The sequence below is a fragment of the Amblyomma maculatum genome, chromosome 5, assembly GCF_055883805.1.
Source record: "Amblyomma maculatum isolate TAMU_Amacu chromosome 5, ASM5588380v1, whole genome shotgun sequence".
In the NCBI taxonomy this organism is placed as follows: Eukaryota; Metazoa; Arthropoda; class Arachnida; order Ixodida; family Ixodidae; genus Amblyomma; species Amblyomma maculatum.
This window is the reverse complement of record NC_139348.1, coordinates 77,872,099-77,888,874: the sequence shown is the minus strand read 5'-3', so window position 1 is coordinate 77,888,874 and position 16,776 is coordinate 77,872,099. Positions and strand designations below refer to the sequence as shown.

The 16,776-nt window shown below is 43.1% G+C and overlaps 1 protein-coding gene across 5 annotated transcripts in view; it reads left to right on the top strand.

Moving 5' to 3' along the window:
- Positions 1–14,608, top strand: part of LOC146188540 (uncharacterized) — a 32,082-nt gene extending 17,474 nt beyond the window's left edge. For 2 of the 5 annotated variants that reach the window (XM_084603139.1, XM_084603140.1), the window contains 4 exons: positions 3,015–3,044; positions 4,300–4,391; positions 4,491–4,692; positions 14,269–14,608. In XM_084603139.1, coding sequence (XP_084459265.1) covers positions 3,015–3,044; positions 4,300–4,391; positions 4,491–4,692; positions 14,269–14,537 — 593 coding nt within the window. In that variant the 3' untranslated portion in view covers positions 14,538–14,608. Of the gene's footprint in view, positions 1–3,014; positions 3,045–4,299; positions 4,693–12,867; positions 12,934–14,268 lie in introns of all 5 variants that reach the window. The other 3 variants (XM_084603137.1, XM_084603138.1, XM_084603141.1) reach the window with 2 other exon arrangements.
- The last annotated feature ends 2,168 nt before the right edge of the window (positions 14,609–16,776 follow it).

The following is a 16,776-nucleotide window of genomic DNA, read 5'->3' as shown; positions in this document are numbered from 1 at the left end:
CTTCTTTCTGACGAGCCGCCATAGCCTTTCATAGCGATGCCAGAGGATGTACCTAATGAGCACGCGGACGTGCCTCTTGCTGACTCTGGCAATTGGTGTCCAGGATATTGGAAAATTTCACACGACACGGGAGTATTTGCTTCCACAAGACGAATAATGTCCTGATACACCCGAAGATATCATTTTTGACCAGGGCGGCAACGTTTAGGGGTCTTTAGGCCACATTTTGCCTTCATCTCGTGGGAGGCCAGCTAGGCCTGACACACGCAGCCAGTCTTCAGCCTCTGCGCAGAAGCCATGACGGCATCCGTTCGCCGCGGATACGATCTCCAGGCCAAGAAATGTTCAGAAATCTTTGCAAAAGCCCCTTTGTGTCTGAAAATTCTCCTTATACACAGGAACTAATGAATGTAGGCGTTTTCTTGTTGGCCAACAGGATCTCAACATTTGGCGGCCAATGTGTGCGTCGCTGTTTTTGTGCCTCTCAAAACAGCAAGCTCTCACCCTCATATACAGAAATGGCTGCCCACCGCTATACTTGTACTCCGCAAAGAAGGCATCACGATCGCCATCAAGATGGATCCATCTGCAGGGATCATTTTGGGGAGAGCGACAACCTCTCAGAACTCCCATGCAGATCGATGAATTTGGTACTTTGCTCTCCGCCTATATAAATGCATATTTGGTGGACACTAAGTTTCTGGCCCATGTGTAACAAGAATATCATCATCGGTACCGCTGGACATTAATGTTGTGTCCTCACGCGCCCGTTAATTTCCACTCAATGGTTCCAAAGACCCCATGTCGATCCCAATCGTCGGTCACTCTTAAATGTGCAGGGAAGACTGCATGGGCTTTATTATGGTCCATGAGCAGAAAACGTCTGCCATCCTGAAGTCGAAATCCAATGACGCGGTGGAGAGCCAGCCTGTATTATCACGCTTGGAAAGACGGCAATTTCCCTGTTCACTTCGTTGGGCACAGGGTACCGTGTTACGCGCACCACAACGGTCTGAGTGCTCTGCTGTTCGAATATAAGCGAACTATTACTGCGTGTTTTTGATGCGGCATCATTGATCACTGCGCAGACCTATGTCCAAGTCATCAAAGTAATAACACCGGACATTGCGGCCACAGGGCCGCAGTGCTCGCAGATCGCAATATAACGCCACACTATTGCAATCCTCCTTCCTTCAGCATCTGCGGTGGCGGCCACCGGATGTACTCGAAAGAGTGCAAGTCCTAGTTCGAGAGGCCTGCAACAACCGGGCAACCCGACTGGTCAGTTGAACCAAAATGGAAATCTATTGACCCTGTTGCCAGGTACCGGTCCGAAAGCTACACTTTCTAGCAACGATGTGATGCAATGCACGACCGGACAAGCGCCACAAAACGACGCCGTGTCCGGACGTGCCCCTCAACCTCTGTGATCAACTGACAAGAAGGCGTCAATTTATTCAGGAGGCGAGGATTTACCGCCTCTCGAGGGCCCTCTGCCTTTATACTAAAGATGTCACAGTTGAAAGTAAGCAGCCGAGATGCGCCTTCTCTGCCTCCCCGTGCTCCCCTGTCTTCTCCCCGAACATTCCTCCTCAAGCCCCTCTTCATTGTGACGTCGCGGCGCCCAACCTCGAGCTCAACAGCCTAAGGGCCACAATTGCTCAATTCCATCCACTCCAAAATTGCTGCCGTAGAAATGTCTCGGTTCTTCCCGCCCACCTACCATTCATGTAGCTCCGGAGCCTGTGAAAGAAGTAAACTTGGAGCGGACACCCTCTGCTAGAACTCTGACGTTCGTTTCACCGTCGTCGGAAGAGCTCCTTTCGAATTAAATAACAGGATGCTAAATGTCGTTAAAATACAAGATACCTTCTGTAGGCAATCGCGGCCACTATTACGGTCGCCGTGATAGCCAAAATTAAGACGTGCCTAGTGTAAAACAGCGGCTTCGCAGATGGAACACATCAAAGACGTCACCGCCCATTAATATTAAACCAAAGCGTCCATCTATCCGAAATCATGGAGGAGCTGGAATTGCCCCCGCTGCAAGTGACGGCACATGTGCCGGCTCTCAATGACAACGCCTCTTCAAATCAATGCAGCTGCGTCCGCTCGTTAACAATCCTCTAATGGGTTATGCCCCACGAACAAACCGCAATCTAATTGTGAAGTGTAATTGTCGCGGTTTCAAAAACAGGTCAAACACTACCACTTAAGTGCTTAAACTGACAGCCTTGAAAATACCCCCGCAGTTCGTGTATTTCAAAACTGGTAATGCAGTTAAACTCTCGTTCTGTAGCACTTTACAGAGTGACCCGCCCGACCATCTCCTATTCCTAAAGGGTGGCACAGTGCATGGGGCTGATCACGACCTAAGTCCGGAATAATTTTCCTGATGGTCTGTGTCCTCCCCTGTAGCGGATAGCTCCATACACATGCTGAATATATATTCCCCCAAACTGAAAAAAATCACTTGTTTGACATCTTTTATTGTATTGTATTGTATTTTATTGTATGTTTATTGTATTTTGCTTTCATATATACTGTTTAATGTATTTTTTTTCATATATGGATTGGTCTGGGCCTGTTCAAGAATATGTGAGGTATTAGGCTAAATCTATTCGCCAAGAAGTCATTTCACAGAGCACGTGCGCTGTCGAAGGGTTGGGGATACTGCTACGGCGCGGCACAACTGTAGCATTGTTGTCGTTTTTAAAGAAAGTGAAGATGTGCAGATCCAGTCAGAAATAAGCGGTCATAAATCAAGGTAATCGTTTTGAGAAAATTACGCACTGCATCGCTGCTTGCTGTATTGTGTAGAGAGCTTCTGAATATGCTATGTATATATGTATGTATGCTGGAAATATGTAGTACGTTTGAAGGGTACGGAGAAATTAACAAAAGTTCGTATATCATTGACGTTAGGCTGTATTGAGAAATATTTGCGCTCCAGGCTATAGACGCTATAAAATTACAAACAGTCGTTAAACAAGCGTTTTCTTTGGTTTCGACAGGTTCAAGCGGATCTTGGAAAACGTCGACGAGTAAGTCGTTTTTTAAACTGCTCTCTCTGTTTTGATATGAACATATCCTCCTTTACAAATACCTGGTGTGAATGAGGCCTTGTCTTTCTGGCAGGAAGAAATGTTCATAAACATTGCGTCATCCCAATTCAGCAATGTTTCTGCTGTCAACTTGGCGTGAGACCTGTTCCCTGCTGTCGGTAATAACGACAGGACACTCTGTACTCACTACAGCTGGCTGTGTTTTGTAGCAAAAGTGCCCACCTCAGGAGCTGTAAAAATCTAACAGACCTCCTATTCGTAACATAGGTGTGCTATCTTATAGGTAATTCCAAATTGCAATACGGCATGCCATGGGGAGACGCGCGTGAACTCGCACTTGTTGCCTTTTTGTGTCATTGCCAAATTTTCAGTTCAGTTCAGTCGTTCAGTCGTGTCCGACTCTTCATGACCCTATGGACCATATCTCGCCACGCTTTTCGGTCTCTCACTATTTTCCTAACATCACATAACTTCATCTGCAGCGCCTCGAGGATGCCATCTAACCATAGCGTTCGCTGCCTACCCCTTCTTCGGTCCCAACATCAAAATTTCTCTAGCGACTCCTCTCTTCTCCTCAGATGACCAAAGTAGCTGAGCTTTAACTTTAGAATTTGACTCTCCAATGTGCGGTCAGTGTTTATGGTCGACAATATCGACTGATTTGATCTTCTGGCCGTCCAAGGAACTCTCAAGAGTCTCCGCCAGCAGCACAATTCAAACGCGTCAATTCTTCGGCGGACAGCCTTCTTCACAGTCCAACTCTCGCATCCATACATCACATCTGGAAAGACCATAGCACGGGTTATACGGATCTTGGTTGGGAGACTAATGTCTCTGCTCTTTACTAGGCGGTCAAGGCTAGCCATGGCTCTCTTTCCCAGAAGCAGGCGTCTCCTAATTTCATGGCTGCAGTCTCTTTCCGGGGTAATCTTGGAGCCCAAGAAGAGAAAATCTGTCACAGCTTCCACTTCTCGTCCCTTGATGCTGCGGGACTTGATAGGGCAAGACGCCATGATTTTAGCGTTCCCGTAAGGATCTTTCAATGCCGTAATGTAATCCACATCTTTACTAAATAGCGGTTTTCAATCCGAGAATTTGCTATACAGATATTTTTGTAAGCATACCTAATGTGGCCACTAGGTGGAAGAGAGGCTTACAAAGTGCTGAGAACTTTGTGCTTGACTACAAAAAAGTGACTAACAACGCAATTTTTTTAACCCGTTTTCAATTACAGATCTTCAGTACAAGAGGGACGTCATGCTCAAAGTTTTGTACAGCCTATTCCCAAAGAAAGGAGCACCAATGTTACCAAGCCGCAACTACGACGCACGTAACCCTTTTAATTCGAGTGGCACGCTCTTCAGATTCCACATAAACGATGGACTGCTGATCCTGCGGGGAACTCGCGCCGTTAAACCTATGCAGGTCTGCAAGTTTCAGCGGTCCCCGACTGCCAGAGCATACTGTAGGCTGCCATTGGTTGGCTCATTTGCTGTATACAACTGCACGCTTTCGTTCGGAAGAAACGTCACCGACCGATTCAGAATCAACTCAACCGTGATGGAATACGAAGGTTGGAAAAATCCGGCGGATGTATCAGGGTACTTCGATGTCACCGGTTTTCCAGGTATTTCTTCCTAAAAACAAAATGTTCTTCGTGGAACCAGTCAAATGCAGTCAAATGCGTAACCAGTCAAATGCAGTCACAAGTTGATGCATTGGGTGTGAACGAATAGTGGGCTGCCTTCCAGTCATGTTTTACATGAATAGGTTAATGAAAACTCCGTTTTGAGCAGGTTGCAAGAGAATGTGTTCCTAACATATATGCGCATTTAAAAAGCTGCACTGAAAGCGGTGTACACAAGGCAACGGTGTGTGCAGCCACACTTATCAAAACAATATATTTTGCCTAACTTCCTACTCACCAAAACAAAAAGGCGCCCATGATATTAAATATTTAGCTTTGCACTGGGTTTCAAACAGTTTTACAATTTGAAGCTTTCTATTCGAGCTCGCTTTCAGATCAAATTTATCCAATTTAATATATTCCCCGACACATGCTACAAATGCAGCCATTGACATGCGAACTGCTGACGCCTTAGACAACTTTTAACACTAGCTCTGTGCATGTTCAATACCTTGCTTTTAAAGTTTGTGAAAGTTTAAGCCCTGGTTAAAAGTTATGACACTACAGCGTTAATAATGCTCATCTGCTGCGCCCATTGAGCATCTTTGTTCGCGTACATACACTTCGGTATACACACACTCACAAATTTCGTAAATTCTAACTCATTGCACATTTTCTTGCAAGCACTAATTACACAGTGTGTGAAGACGGTCATCCGACATAGTGATAAAGCTCATCTTTAACGAACTGACATGAGCCTAAGTGCGTAGCATGGGCCTAACGGTTCCCAGAGTCCCGGTTCTATTAGCAACTCATCCTCCCACACTGTAGCGGCTAACCACCTTGGCAGCTCTTACCACGGGAATGTGGTGTGGGGATGCTGCTGAAGCTACAAAGAATAATGGCCATCCCATCTGTCAACTAGCACCTGTCATAGGCATGCTTGTGCGTTCTTGCCGCCCACAGCAACGACAATGACAGCTTGCGATGTTCTATCGAACTGGTTTTAACCCTCTCCCCTTGTAGATGTCAGTGAGGGGGCAAAAATAACGGTACTACAGCCCCACGTTAATGGAATAACGGGGCAGTGTAATAGCTACTTGTGCGGATTCCTTTTTGAAGTTTGAAGTTTGAAGTTTATTGTATTTCAAAGGTTAACAAAACATGAATACAGAAGGAGGTCCCAAAATCAAGGACTGCGGAACGGGACCTCCTATGATGATTATTGAAAAGAAATACATATTGAGCAGTTGCAGAAATTATACAATATTTCGCATCAGTGGGTTGGGGCGAATGAAACGAATTAGTGCAGACGCTATTGATGTAATAACAAAGAATAAACACCTAATCACATGAAGAAAACATAGGAAACAATTCATAAAAAGATATAAAGGATAACAGATTACCTTGAAAATTATGATATGTGTGATAACAAAAACTGACGAAGAGCGGATTTAAGGGCAAAAATAGTTAATGATTGTTTGATAGTTGTAGGTAATGAATTCCAAAGAGTGGTAGCAGAGAATCGGACTGATTGTTTCCCATAATTAGTGTTTGGTTTAGGCAGCAAGAAGTTGTTGTTTATGGCGAAACGTGTGTCCGTACGACGCGGAATTTGATCATTGGTGGTTAGTGAGAATGGAAGTAGCTCTCTAGCAGATTTGTACTTTAGGATACATAAACTGTAGTCGATTATTTTCTTTACAGAAAGAATATTGTGTGATTGGAGCAAACGAAGGGCATTTTCTAAGCGGTGACTACAAGTAATAATGCGTACAGCTTGATTTTGGATAATTTGCAGGGAAGATAAGTGCGAAGGGTGCGTGTTTCCCCAAGATGAAATGCAGTACTGAATGTGAGTGTGGATGAACGAGTAATATAGAGAAATGAGCGTGGGAATATCAAAATACGGCCGAACTTTAATTAGCACTCTAATGCCATAAGCCATTTTACGAGAAATAGATGTGATGTGAGTCCGAAATTTTAGATGTTTATCAAGTTCCACACCTAAAAATGACACATGATCAGAAGCAAAGACAGAGTTAGAGCCGATGTTAACAGACGGGGTTTCGCAGATAATTTTACGAGATGAGCTGAAAACTATAAAACTAGATTTGGATGCATTAATGGACAGCATATTATCCCGGCACCAGCTTAATACATTGTCTGCATCAGCATTCAGTTTTTCAACCACAGTGTTTATGTGTGAACCCGATGTTAAGATGGTGGTGTCATCTGCATAAAGAAACAGTTAAAATTATTAAGGCGCACAGGGAGGTCATTAATGTACAATAAAAATAAGAGAGGACCAAGAAGTGAACCTTGCGGAACTCCAATGTTTGTGGTCTTGTATTTTGAATATGTCTCTGATATGAATACCGCTTGTTTTCTTTCGAATAAATAGCTTTTGGTTAGAGTAAGGGCAGGCCCAGTTATTCCGATAGAGTCAAGCTTATTGAATAAAATAGTATGGTTAAGGGAATCAAATGCTTTGGAGAGATCGATGAATAATGCACCAGCGATGTTACCCGCATCAATGACGGATTTAATTTGATCAGTGAGAGCGATCACAGCTAATTCAGTAGAGAATCCTAATCTAAAACCAAATTGGTTAGGCGAGAGAATGTCAAATTTAGATAAATAGCTATTTAGTCGGACAACAATGGCTTTTTCGATGATTTTACTGAAAAATGACAGAATAGCTATAGGGCGGTAATTTGAAATGTTATGCTTATCTCCCTTTTTGAAGATAGGAATGAGCTTAGTCTTTTTCAGCGCAGTAGGAAAAATTCCGGATTTGGACACCAGGTTAATATGGTGAGCGAGGACATCGCAAATGAGATGAGCAATCATCTTTACGTGAGAAGAATGTATATCATCCAGACCTGGACTGGTGTCCTTCAGATTGTGTATTATTTTGCAGATCTCGTCAGGTGACACAGGAAAAAGGAAAATGCTATGGGGAGATCGTTGTAATGTATTACTTGTAGCAATGTTAGAATTACCTGATGGTAAATCAAATGAGTCACTAAACGCTTGAGCAATGTCTATCGGGTTGCTAAATGTTTTCTCGCCTGAAGAAATTGCAGATATGGGAACTTTTGTGGTGGTTCTGTTTAGGAATGCTTTAATAATTTTCCACTTCTTGTTAACGTCATTTCCGGCTAGATTTAACTCTCTTTCATAGTAGTTTTTCTTAGCTGTTGTGAGGAGCATGCTTAATATATTAGAATAATTCTTATAGCGTGCTAGAAGTCTCATGTTGAATGGTTGTTTTTTGCTCTTTTTGTAGAGGTTATCTTTTTTCCTTAAACTGTTTAATAGGCTAGAAGATATCCAAGGATTAATCGGAGCTGAATATTTTTTATTGCGCGTAGATACAGTGGAGCATTGATTAACAGCATTAGAGATAATAAGAAAGAACTGGTTAAATGCATTATCAGCGTCTTCAATGGCCTTGATTACTGACCAGTGAACACTGGCAATCCCTTCAAGGAATAATGCAGCACTCAGTGTTTTTTTAATGCGGAGTGAATGCCTAGCCTGGTTAACATAGTTATCCAGCTGAATAAAAATAGAATCAGTTAAATCAGCCTCTATGACACCTGCGTCGGGGGCGGTTATTAGGTTGGATAAGGCGTGATCTATAAGTGAGCTTGAACCACTCGCCGAAACACGTGTCGGAATGGTAATAAGATTTTCAAAACCATGAATGTTTAAAACATCCAAGTAATCTTTATGTGAAGGGCAGTTGGGGTCTAATGTGTTAATGTTGATGTCACCCATTATAATTACATTTTTGCGTTCCATAGATAACGCGCTTAAGACTGAGTGTAAAGCTGAACAGAAATCTTTGACAGGAGACGAGGGTGATCGGTATACGCAACCAATGAATAAATTTTTTTTTATCTCGTGAAAAGAAAGATTCATCCGGTTCAATCCATACAGATTCACAGTTAATCACTGCAAGAGCTAGATCAAGTCGGCGACGATAATGATAGCTAGAGGAAATAAAGATTGCTGTGCCACCATGAGCGCTGTCGTTACGATGGCAGTATTCTGCGCTGTAAGAAGGTAACGAGTATAGTTCTTTATCAGTTTTGGACAGCCAAGTCTCGCTGACGCAGATAACGGAGAACTGGTGTTGAGTAGCTGATAAAAAGTTAGCAATGTCGTCTGAATGTTTTCTTAGACTTCGTGCATTAAAATGAATTAAAGATCTACAAGAAGGGGAAAGATAAGATTTTAGGTTTGAAGGAGTGAAGTACGAGGCCATTCTAATGAACGAGATGGGCAGAAAAAAAGTACACAATCTTAGGTGAAGATCGACAGATCGGACTCGGATTTAATACGGAAGACATGGCTATTCTCTGACTTACGTGCCAAAATTTGACAGTTTTTCGTCTAGATATACAGCCATCCCTTTTCATTCTTGAGTGCGCGTGCCTTAGTGAGAAATTTTTTGTTTTCCATGGTCAGGTGGTCATTTACGTATATTGGATCCTTTACTTCCCCTGAGAAACCAATGCTACCAGTGTCAAGCCGTGCCTTGCGAGCCCTTTCCAAGAAGTCATTTCTTTTGGAGCGGGAAATGAATCTAGCAATAATGTTCTGCCCTGACTGTGCAGGGACCCGGTGAACGATATCCAAGTCAGAAGTGTCAACAGGGCAACTAATTATCTCTCCAATTGACGCCACAATTGTAGCGCAGTCTTCGCCCTGTGTGCACGGGACACCTTTGATTTCTATGTTATTGATTCTGGAATACTGATCTTGATTAGCGATGCGATTTTTAAGCATTTCGTTTTCGAGTTTGAGAGCTTTGTTAGCAGCCCAAAGTTCAGCTTGAGTGTCCTGAACTTTTTCCACCATATCATTCAAGAGCGCGAGGCTAGAATCCATGTTAGAAACTTCCTTATTCAATCCACTCATGTCAACTCCAGATTCCTGAAGCTTGATAGTCACCTTTGCAACCAACCAGTTGATTAACTAGTTCACTCATCCTGGCCTCAAACATAGCTTCCAAGTTCTCTATTTTTTTTGCTAGTTCGGCATTGGTTGGCATCGTGAAAAAAGGTGCATAAATTACACAGCGACGCAAACAGCAGCAGCAGTGGTTGCAAGTCTAGGATGACTAAAGAAAAAGAGAGTAAAGGCACCAACCTGGGTGAACAATAAAAAATGCTTAGCGGTAGATTCGATGACCGCAACCACTGCTGTAATGAAGCTGGGGTACAAGAGGCGATGGCTTTTAAGGCTGCAAGCAGGAAGTTCGCGCTGACCGTCAATTGGATATATATATATATATATATATATATATATATATATATATATATATATATATATATATATATATACATATATATATATATATATATATATATATATATATATATATATATATATATATATATATATATATATATATATAGTCTTGAGAAAGACAGGGCTCCTGCCGAAACGTTGACTACAAATAAACTTGGAAACAGTATGAAGCAATTTTTCATTTGTATATATATATATATATATATATATATATATATATATATATATATATATATATATATATATATATATATATTCGGAGGTCGTGGGTTCGGTTCCCACCATCGGCACGTTGTTTTTTCTTCTACTTTGAGTTTAATTATTTTTTCCCTAAATACTTTACATTACTAATTTCTGTGATTATCCAAGTAATAAATAAAAAAACACAAAGTACAATCCCCAATGCTTCCCTTGGCCTCGCCGACTGTTGGCGTCTTTCCTTCATGTATTATAACGAGCACCCTCATTTCCCCTTCTCTCTCTCTCTATATATATATATATATATGTCACGTGTTCTTCGATTGTGCATGTATATAAGAAATGGGAACCGACAGCTTCTTTCTACATTCCTTGACAAAGGCCGGACCCCGGCCGGAACGTCGGATTAAAGTGTTGTTCTTCCCACCGTGTGTCACCGCCTTTAAGTTTATGCCCTACCGGACCCATTCGAGCTGCAACCCTTTCTCTCTCTCTCTCTCTCTCTCTCTATATATATATATATATATATATATATATATATATATATATATATATATATATATATTCACAGAACACGGGTGCTTTGGTCTTCGCTTCCATCGAAAAGAGGCCGCCATTGCAGGAATTTGATCCCGCTTCCTTGGGTACTGCAGTCGAGTTTCCTAACCACTCCACCACTAAGGCAGGGCTTATGTGTAGACGTTGATTTCTGTTTGGATACATGTTTTTCCTTTGTACGCCCTCATAAAAGAACAATTCGTTGTCAAGCAGGATTTATGCTAGTCAGCAGAAGCTTTCTTTAAACGATGCGCGGTTCAGCACGGTACTCGCTCTGCAATCAGTGATAATAAAAAAGCTACGCACGGTTCTCGCGTTCGTGCAACTACAAAAGCTCACTCTCCGCACTCTTCATCCAACACTCTATTGGACTGGAGATAAAAGTAGATATATACAGAATGCGAACACTATGGCGCTCCATAGGGGTGCTGTACCTAGTTAAGCTGTAAACACAACGTGTTTTGATTATCTTTTACTAGTTGTCCGCAATATCTACCCTGAGATCTAATTAGTGCTGGTCAAAAAATGTCCTTCAGTACCACAATGTTGGTACCTGCACAGTCATCTAAAAATAACCCCGACTTTGCCAGCGTGCGTAAGCATCTACATGTCTTCCATCTCGCATACCTTTTGCGAAGCGGATGAAATCGTTCACTTGAAAAGGTGTCACCATCGCATTAATTAGAGGAAATAAGAAACAGGGCTGCAGAAAACGTGTACGCGTTATGATACAAAATTCTGGCGCAACCATCCCTCCTCGCGCACTGTTCCGGTTAGTGTCATAATATTTGGCTTCCCTTTTGCGTATATCTGCTACTCGAGTTTGAAAGACGGTTTGGATAGCGATTTAAACTAAGGATATAAGTGTACCTCAAATAAGGGTAGGTGTTAGTCACAAATGCGCCTTATTCCCCCCTCCCCACCCCCCCCCCCCCCGAAAACCTATTTAAAAATATGAAATTATTCACGCAGGTAAAAGACGGTGTTAAAGGCGTTTTGTATCTTCTCTTGAATCGAAGGTTCCGTAAATTTCCTTCCGATGTCTTATTGAACCGACGCGGTAAGATTCCGTTTCAGCAATGCAGCGCTAGAGGTTCGAGAGGAAAAGCTAAGGCATTGGCTGTGGTGTGTCGTCGTCTTTAGCGGCGCTCGCTATCTGTGTCGACTTAAAGTCTGCGAAAGAGCTCCATGCGCCAATCTCGCTGCAACGCAACTTAACGAAAACTCCCCTTAAGCGTTATCCACACTCAGTAGTTAACGCCCGTGACAATATTTTTCTTTACATACATTCATCCCTCATCCAAAACTGCAGAGACAGTGAGCCACTCGTCTCTTCCCATCTAGCTCTTTGCCTTTTCTAAATTTTTATTCCCGGATCAAAAGTGTGCAGAGGAAATGTCTCTGAATTTTGCTGAATGCAACTGCTCACACGCTGCAATTCATTTTATTTAAATAAATGAAGTAGACAATTCACTTCAGACTAATATATTGCACTTGCCATCCACGCATTAGGATAGAGGGCAATAATACGAATTTGTTAATGTAGCTTTGGTTGATTATGTGAGTCCTGCGGTAAAATAAAAAGCTACTTCGCTCAAACAATGGTACAAAACCTTTGGCGGTAGAAGGCGCGCCTTTCACGAATAAGAAGTAAATTATTCATTACCGCTGCTCTCCACTTATGCCTGAATTTGGCGTGGGGCGCCCGATAGTGGAGACACCGTAATAAGCCTTTCCCCGAAAGAGTGCTGTTACCACCTTATGAAACTGATACCTATGCGTTTTTCATTTGCAGTTAACTGTTTTTGCATTGAAATTCGTATTTTCCACTCAATTCTCAAAACAACACTTACCAGTTGTGGTTTAGATATCGTGGTAGATTAGCAGTGTCGTGATGAAGACGTTAATGCAAGACTAATCCGGTGCGAAAGAATTGGATGGCACCAGAAAACGAATGGGCTATGCCACACGGAACCCTTCCATGGCAGAACGAACAAAAGTATTTAAACAGAACTACATTTCTTTAAAAATCATCAAGCTTATTTAACTTTACTAATCTCCTCCCGTATTTCTGAAATAATCATCTCCTTTTAGCTCGACGTCACGTCTGCACCTTTGGTTTCTTGGAGGTTCGAGATAATTAGAGCCATCGACGCTTTGGTGAGCCGCAGCATCATAAGCGAAAAGCTATGTCTGGTGGATTGGGGTTTACATTCAAACCTGCGCACTGCACGACATATACGCGCAAAATGTTTCCAGTGGTGAATGGGGTGATTTAGGTTTTTTTTACTTCGTATAATATGCCGATGATAATAAATATTTTTGTATACAACTGGGACCTAGAAGATACGGCAAGGTGCACACAAATAACACAGTAAAAATACCCTCAGTATGCCCATAAACATATTCCTAATTAGCGAAGGCGTTTTACAGTATAAAAAAACACAAATCTTAAAATATGCACGCTCTCTTTGTTCATATTTTCTTTGCTTTGCAATTTTCGAAAAGGATTTCGAGAACAAGTGAACGCGCATATGTAATCGACGTAACCAAATTAAGGGCATGCATTCAGGCTATTGCTATGATGTAATGATTGTTTATAGGCAGAATACTCTCCGCATGGTATGAAAACAAAAAAAATTCGACGCAAGAAAATTCAAAATACAATCAGCAAAAAATATGGGTACAACGAAAAAATTGTGGACAGCCACAACCTCGATTGATATATAAGAGAGAGGGAGAGAGAGAAAGAGGGAGAGCGAAAGAGAACCTCGTTCTACTAGTTGCTTGTTTTAGCCTCTACGTTGGAAGCGGGCTTGTTACACGAGAGCCTGCTGGTCCGAAGCGAGTTATACCGGTTTCCATTGGGCGAACAGAAGCACTCTTAGCTGCACTAAAAGTGCTCTCGCAAGTTTCGGTGCCTACCAGTGGTCGAACAGGAGCAGTAGCGTTGTGTTCTATTGGCAGAGGAGGCGCGCTTTTGGGGTCCCGAGAGCAGCCGAGAGCAGTCCTCGGTGTTCCGTCGCCAACGCCGGAGTACAAGAACGGGGGAAGTCACGTGACCTTTTTGATGTCAGTTTTGATTATTCGCCCGGAGCCCGGGCAGCATGGTCGAGAAAAATGGCGCAAGACGGCAGCTGTGGCATTCGGCCGGTGGTACGGTGGCCGGCGGATACGGGCAACGCGAGCGAGGGAAAAGTTTGATCACATGACGCCTGACGTCAGGCGCTCATCCCTCGCTACGCTACCCTCCGAGCAGCGTGAATGTTCTGTTGCGGAGACGAGAACGCGCGTCCCCAGTGTTCTCGTGCGCTGCTCTGGCTGCTCGTTGCTCTTGCACCTGTTCGCCCAATAGAATCCGGTATTAGTCTCTCCGTGAAATAGAAATTGAGAAAAGACCTTGAAAAGTAATTAAGAGAGCATTGTTTTCTGCACGTTTGAAATGTAAGTACATTTGGGCTCCACCATAGCGTAAAATCTCAATTTGTTTTTCAGATAACCAACGTCTGGTTCTCACCAGCGTATACGTCACCGAGTTTGCCATTAGCACGACTTCGTCGCCGCCATTTGAGAACTTCACCGTGTTCGACAAATTTGATAGGAACCAGACGCTAATCACAAAATTGTGGGATAATTTCACGGAATACGTGTTCCGAAAGTGCAAGCAGGATATGCGGAATTTAACCAAAAAAGTTTACACCAAGAGGATGAGGGAAGCAGCTGCTGCTGTCGAAAAACTTGACATCATTAAACTGCTGAACTAAGAAAAGCTTGCCTGTTATGCGGTGTAGACGTTTCTATTTGCACAAAACAATGCACTCAGGTCTAAGCTGAAGCCTTCGCTTGAAAAGCGCTTATTTGATACACGTAAAGGCCCTGCCTATTATTTCCCCTAATTGTGTGTACATCAAACCGAATGAAATTTAATTCCTCCGAATCTAGAAGACTCGAAAAATCTCCAATATAAAAGCATATAGAACACGTAGGATAACTTTGCGGACTGAAGAGCGGGTGGTGCCACCATTTCGAATCTCGCAGGAAGATGTCTCTTGGATGATTGACAACTCTCCGACCGGGAAGTGACGCTATCCAAAAGAGGAAACAGAAGTCAGGACTAGCAACAGTTCATTGTCAGGCTGACTTTGAAGCGGCATTGTGAAGTTAGAAGCGCCTGAATATTTTTGCGGGGTGTACTGCTGAGAGATCAGTGAGGGATATTCTTAAGTCCGGTATTATTCAGGACATGCTTGAGCATAGAGTACGAGCGTCAACATCGAAAGAACAAAAATTCTGGACTCCTGCGGACGAAGCAACAAAAGAAAGGGCATTCCGGTGCTTGGTTGTATGCTCAAAAAGAAGATGGGCTGATGAACAGATGAAGGTGGGTACACTGTCTTTGCATAACTGAGGTGGCATGAGCCGTGAAATCCCTGTGCAATACGTGTTTTAGAGAAGGCTATGGGTAGAACTGACGGATGAGGCGAGCGATTTTGTGACGACGAGGAAGATGGGAAGGCTAGCTTGTCTTGTTTTGGGGTTAGTTACACAAGATATACATAAACGAGTAATCAGAACAACATGGAACATTGAGCACAGTTGCCTACAGATCCTGGAAGGTTAATGTGGGCTCAAACATAGCCCGTGCGTATTGCAGTTCAGGTTGAAGAATGCTGCAGTATGCAAGAATGTTGCATATCACTCGGGGCTAATTGAATGCTACGACGTACTTATCCGAGAACGCCATTAGGTACGATGATCTCTTTCGTTATGTATTCAGTACATGAAAGATCTGCCGATGCGCTAACTCCCAAGCATTGTACGCCGTCACAGATGAGGTTAGAAGCAGAAGCCGGGTATTTTCGGACCGAATGAGGCTGTTATATAAAAAAAGTAAGATGACCTGTTTTCTAGCATTCGGAGACATGAGCCATTTACCACAGAACGTTCGGATCTTATGAAGGTCGGTCTGTCGTGCATGAACTTCAGGTAAAGGGACACTGCAGAATTAAAAAAACAAAATCGCGGTTTCAGAAGAAAGCTCCAGTGTTTCATGCTGCGAATTAATATCGGATTGAAATTAGACAAAAAAAAGTAGAAATTGCGCAGGTTTTGTGTTTCAGCAGAAACACAAAACCCGCGCAATGGCGCTCACTGCGGGTCGCGCCGCCGCTTGTTATTGGCCAAGATGTCTCGGGATGACATTTTTATGGCTGGCGAAGCTGCCGATGCGGCTCCGTAGCTACGCTGCGTGCTGATGGAAGCTCTCTGCAGTTTTGTGAGTCATTATGACACGCAATTTCCACTCAATGGCTATCGGGGGTTGCATCGTATGTATCCGTACCAGATGCGCCCACAAACGATGCAGCACTTCTGTTGTAGTGAGCGCAGGCTCTGCAAGACAACCTGATGCATTTTGAAAAGTACTGAGTGTCATTATCAGCGCAAACTACAGGGCCCGCTGTGAAAACCTTTTCGTGCATATTGCTGGCAAGGAAGGGCAGCCAACAACGCACTAGCCGGCTATCTTTGTCTTAGGTCTCCCGTCCCGCCCGAAAAGTCAGTGTGGTGAAGAAAGGGCACAAGGCATAGTGTACCATATCCTGCTTTGAGGGTCACGCGTCGTAAAGAACCCGCACAAATTTATGTTTGAGTCATGGGACGTTTATCAGACGAAGAAAACATTTCTCTTTTATTGTATGCTCACAATATAAGATTACTGAATGAACGGCTGACGTATGCTAGCCAAGCTGCAGCAATTCCGTTGCACCCATACCGTAATGAGAAAACAATATTTTAAAATGGGTTTCTCTTTTTCACGAGCCTTGTCGAGTTCATTTATAATTTATTTGGCGCGTCTCTCATAGCCTGAGTCGCTTTGGGACGTTAAACCCCACAAACCAACCAACCAACCAATTTATTTTGCACCCAAAAACAAGACACGACTGTATAAAATGCCGAGGCAACAACGGGTGCAGACGCACGCGGCCCACATAACAACTTAGA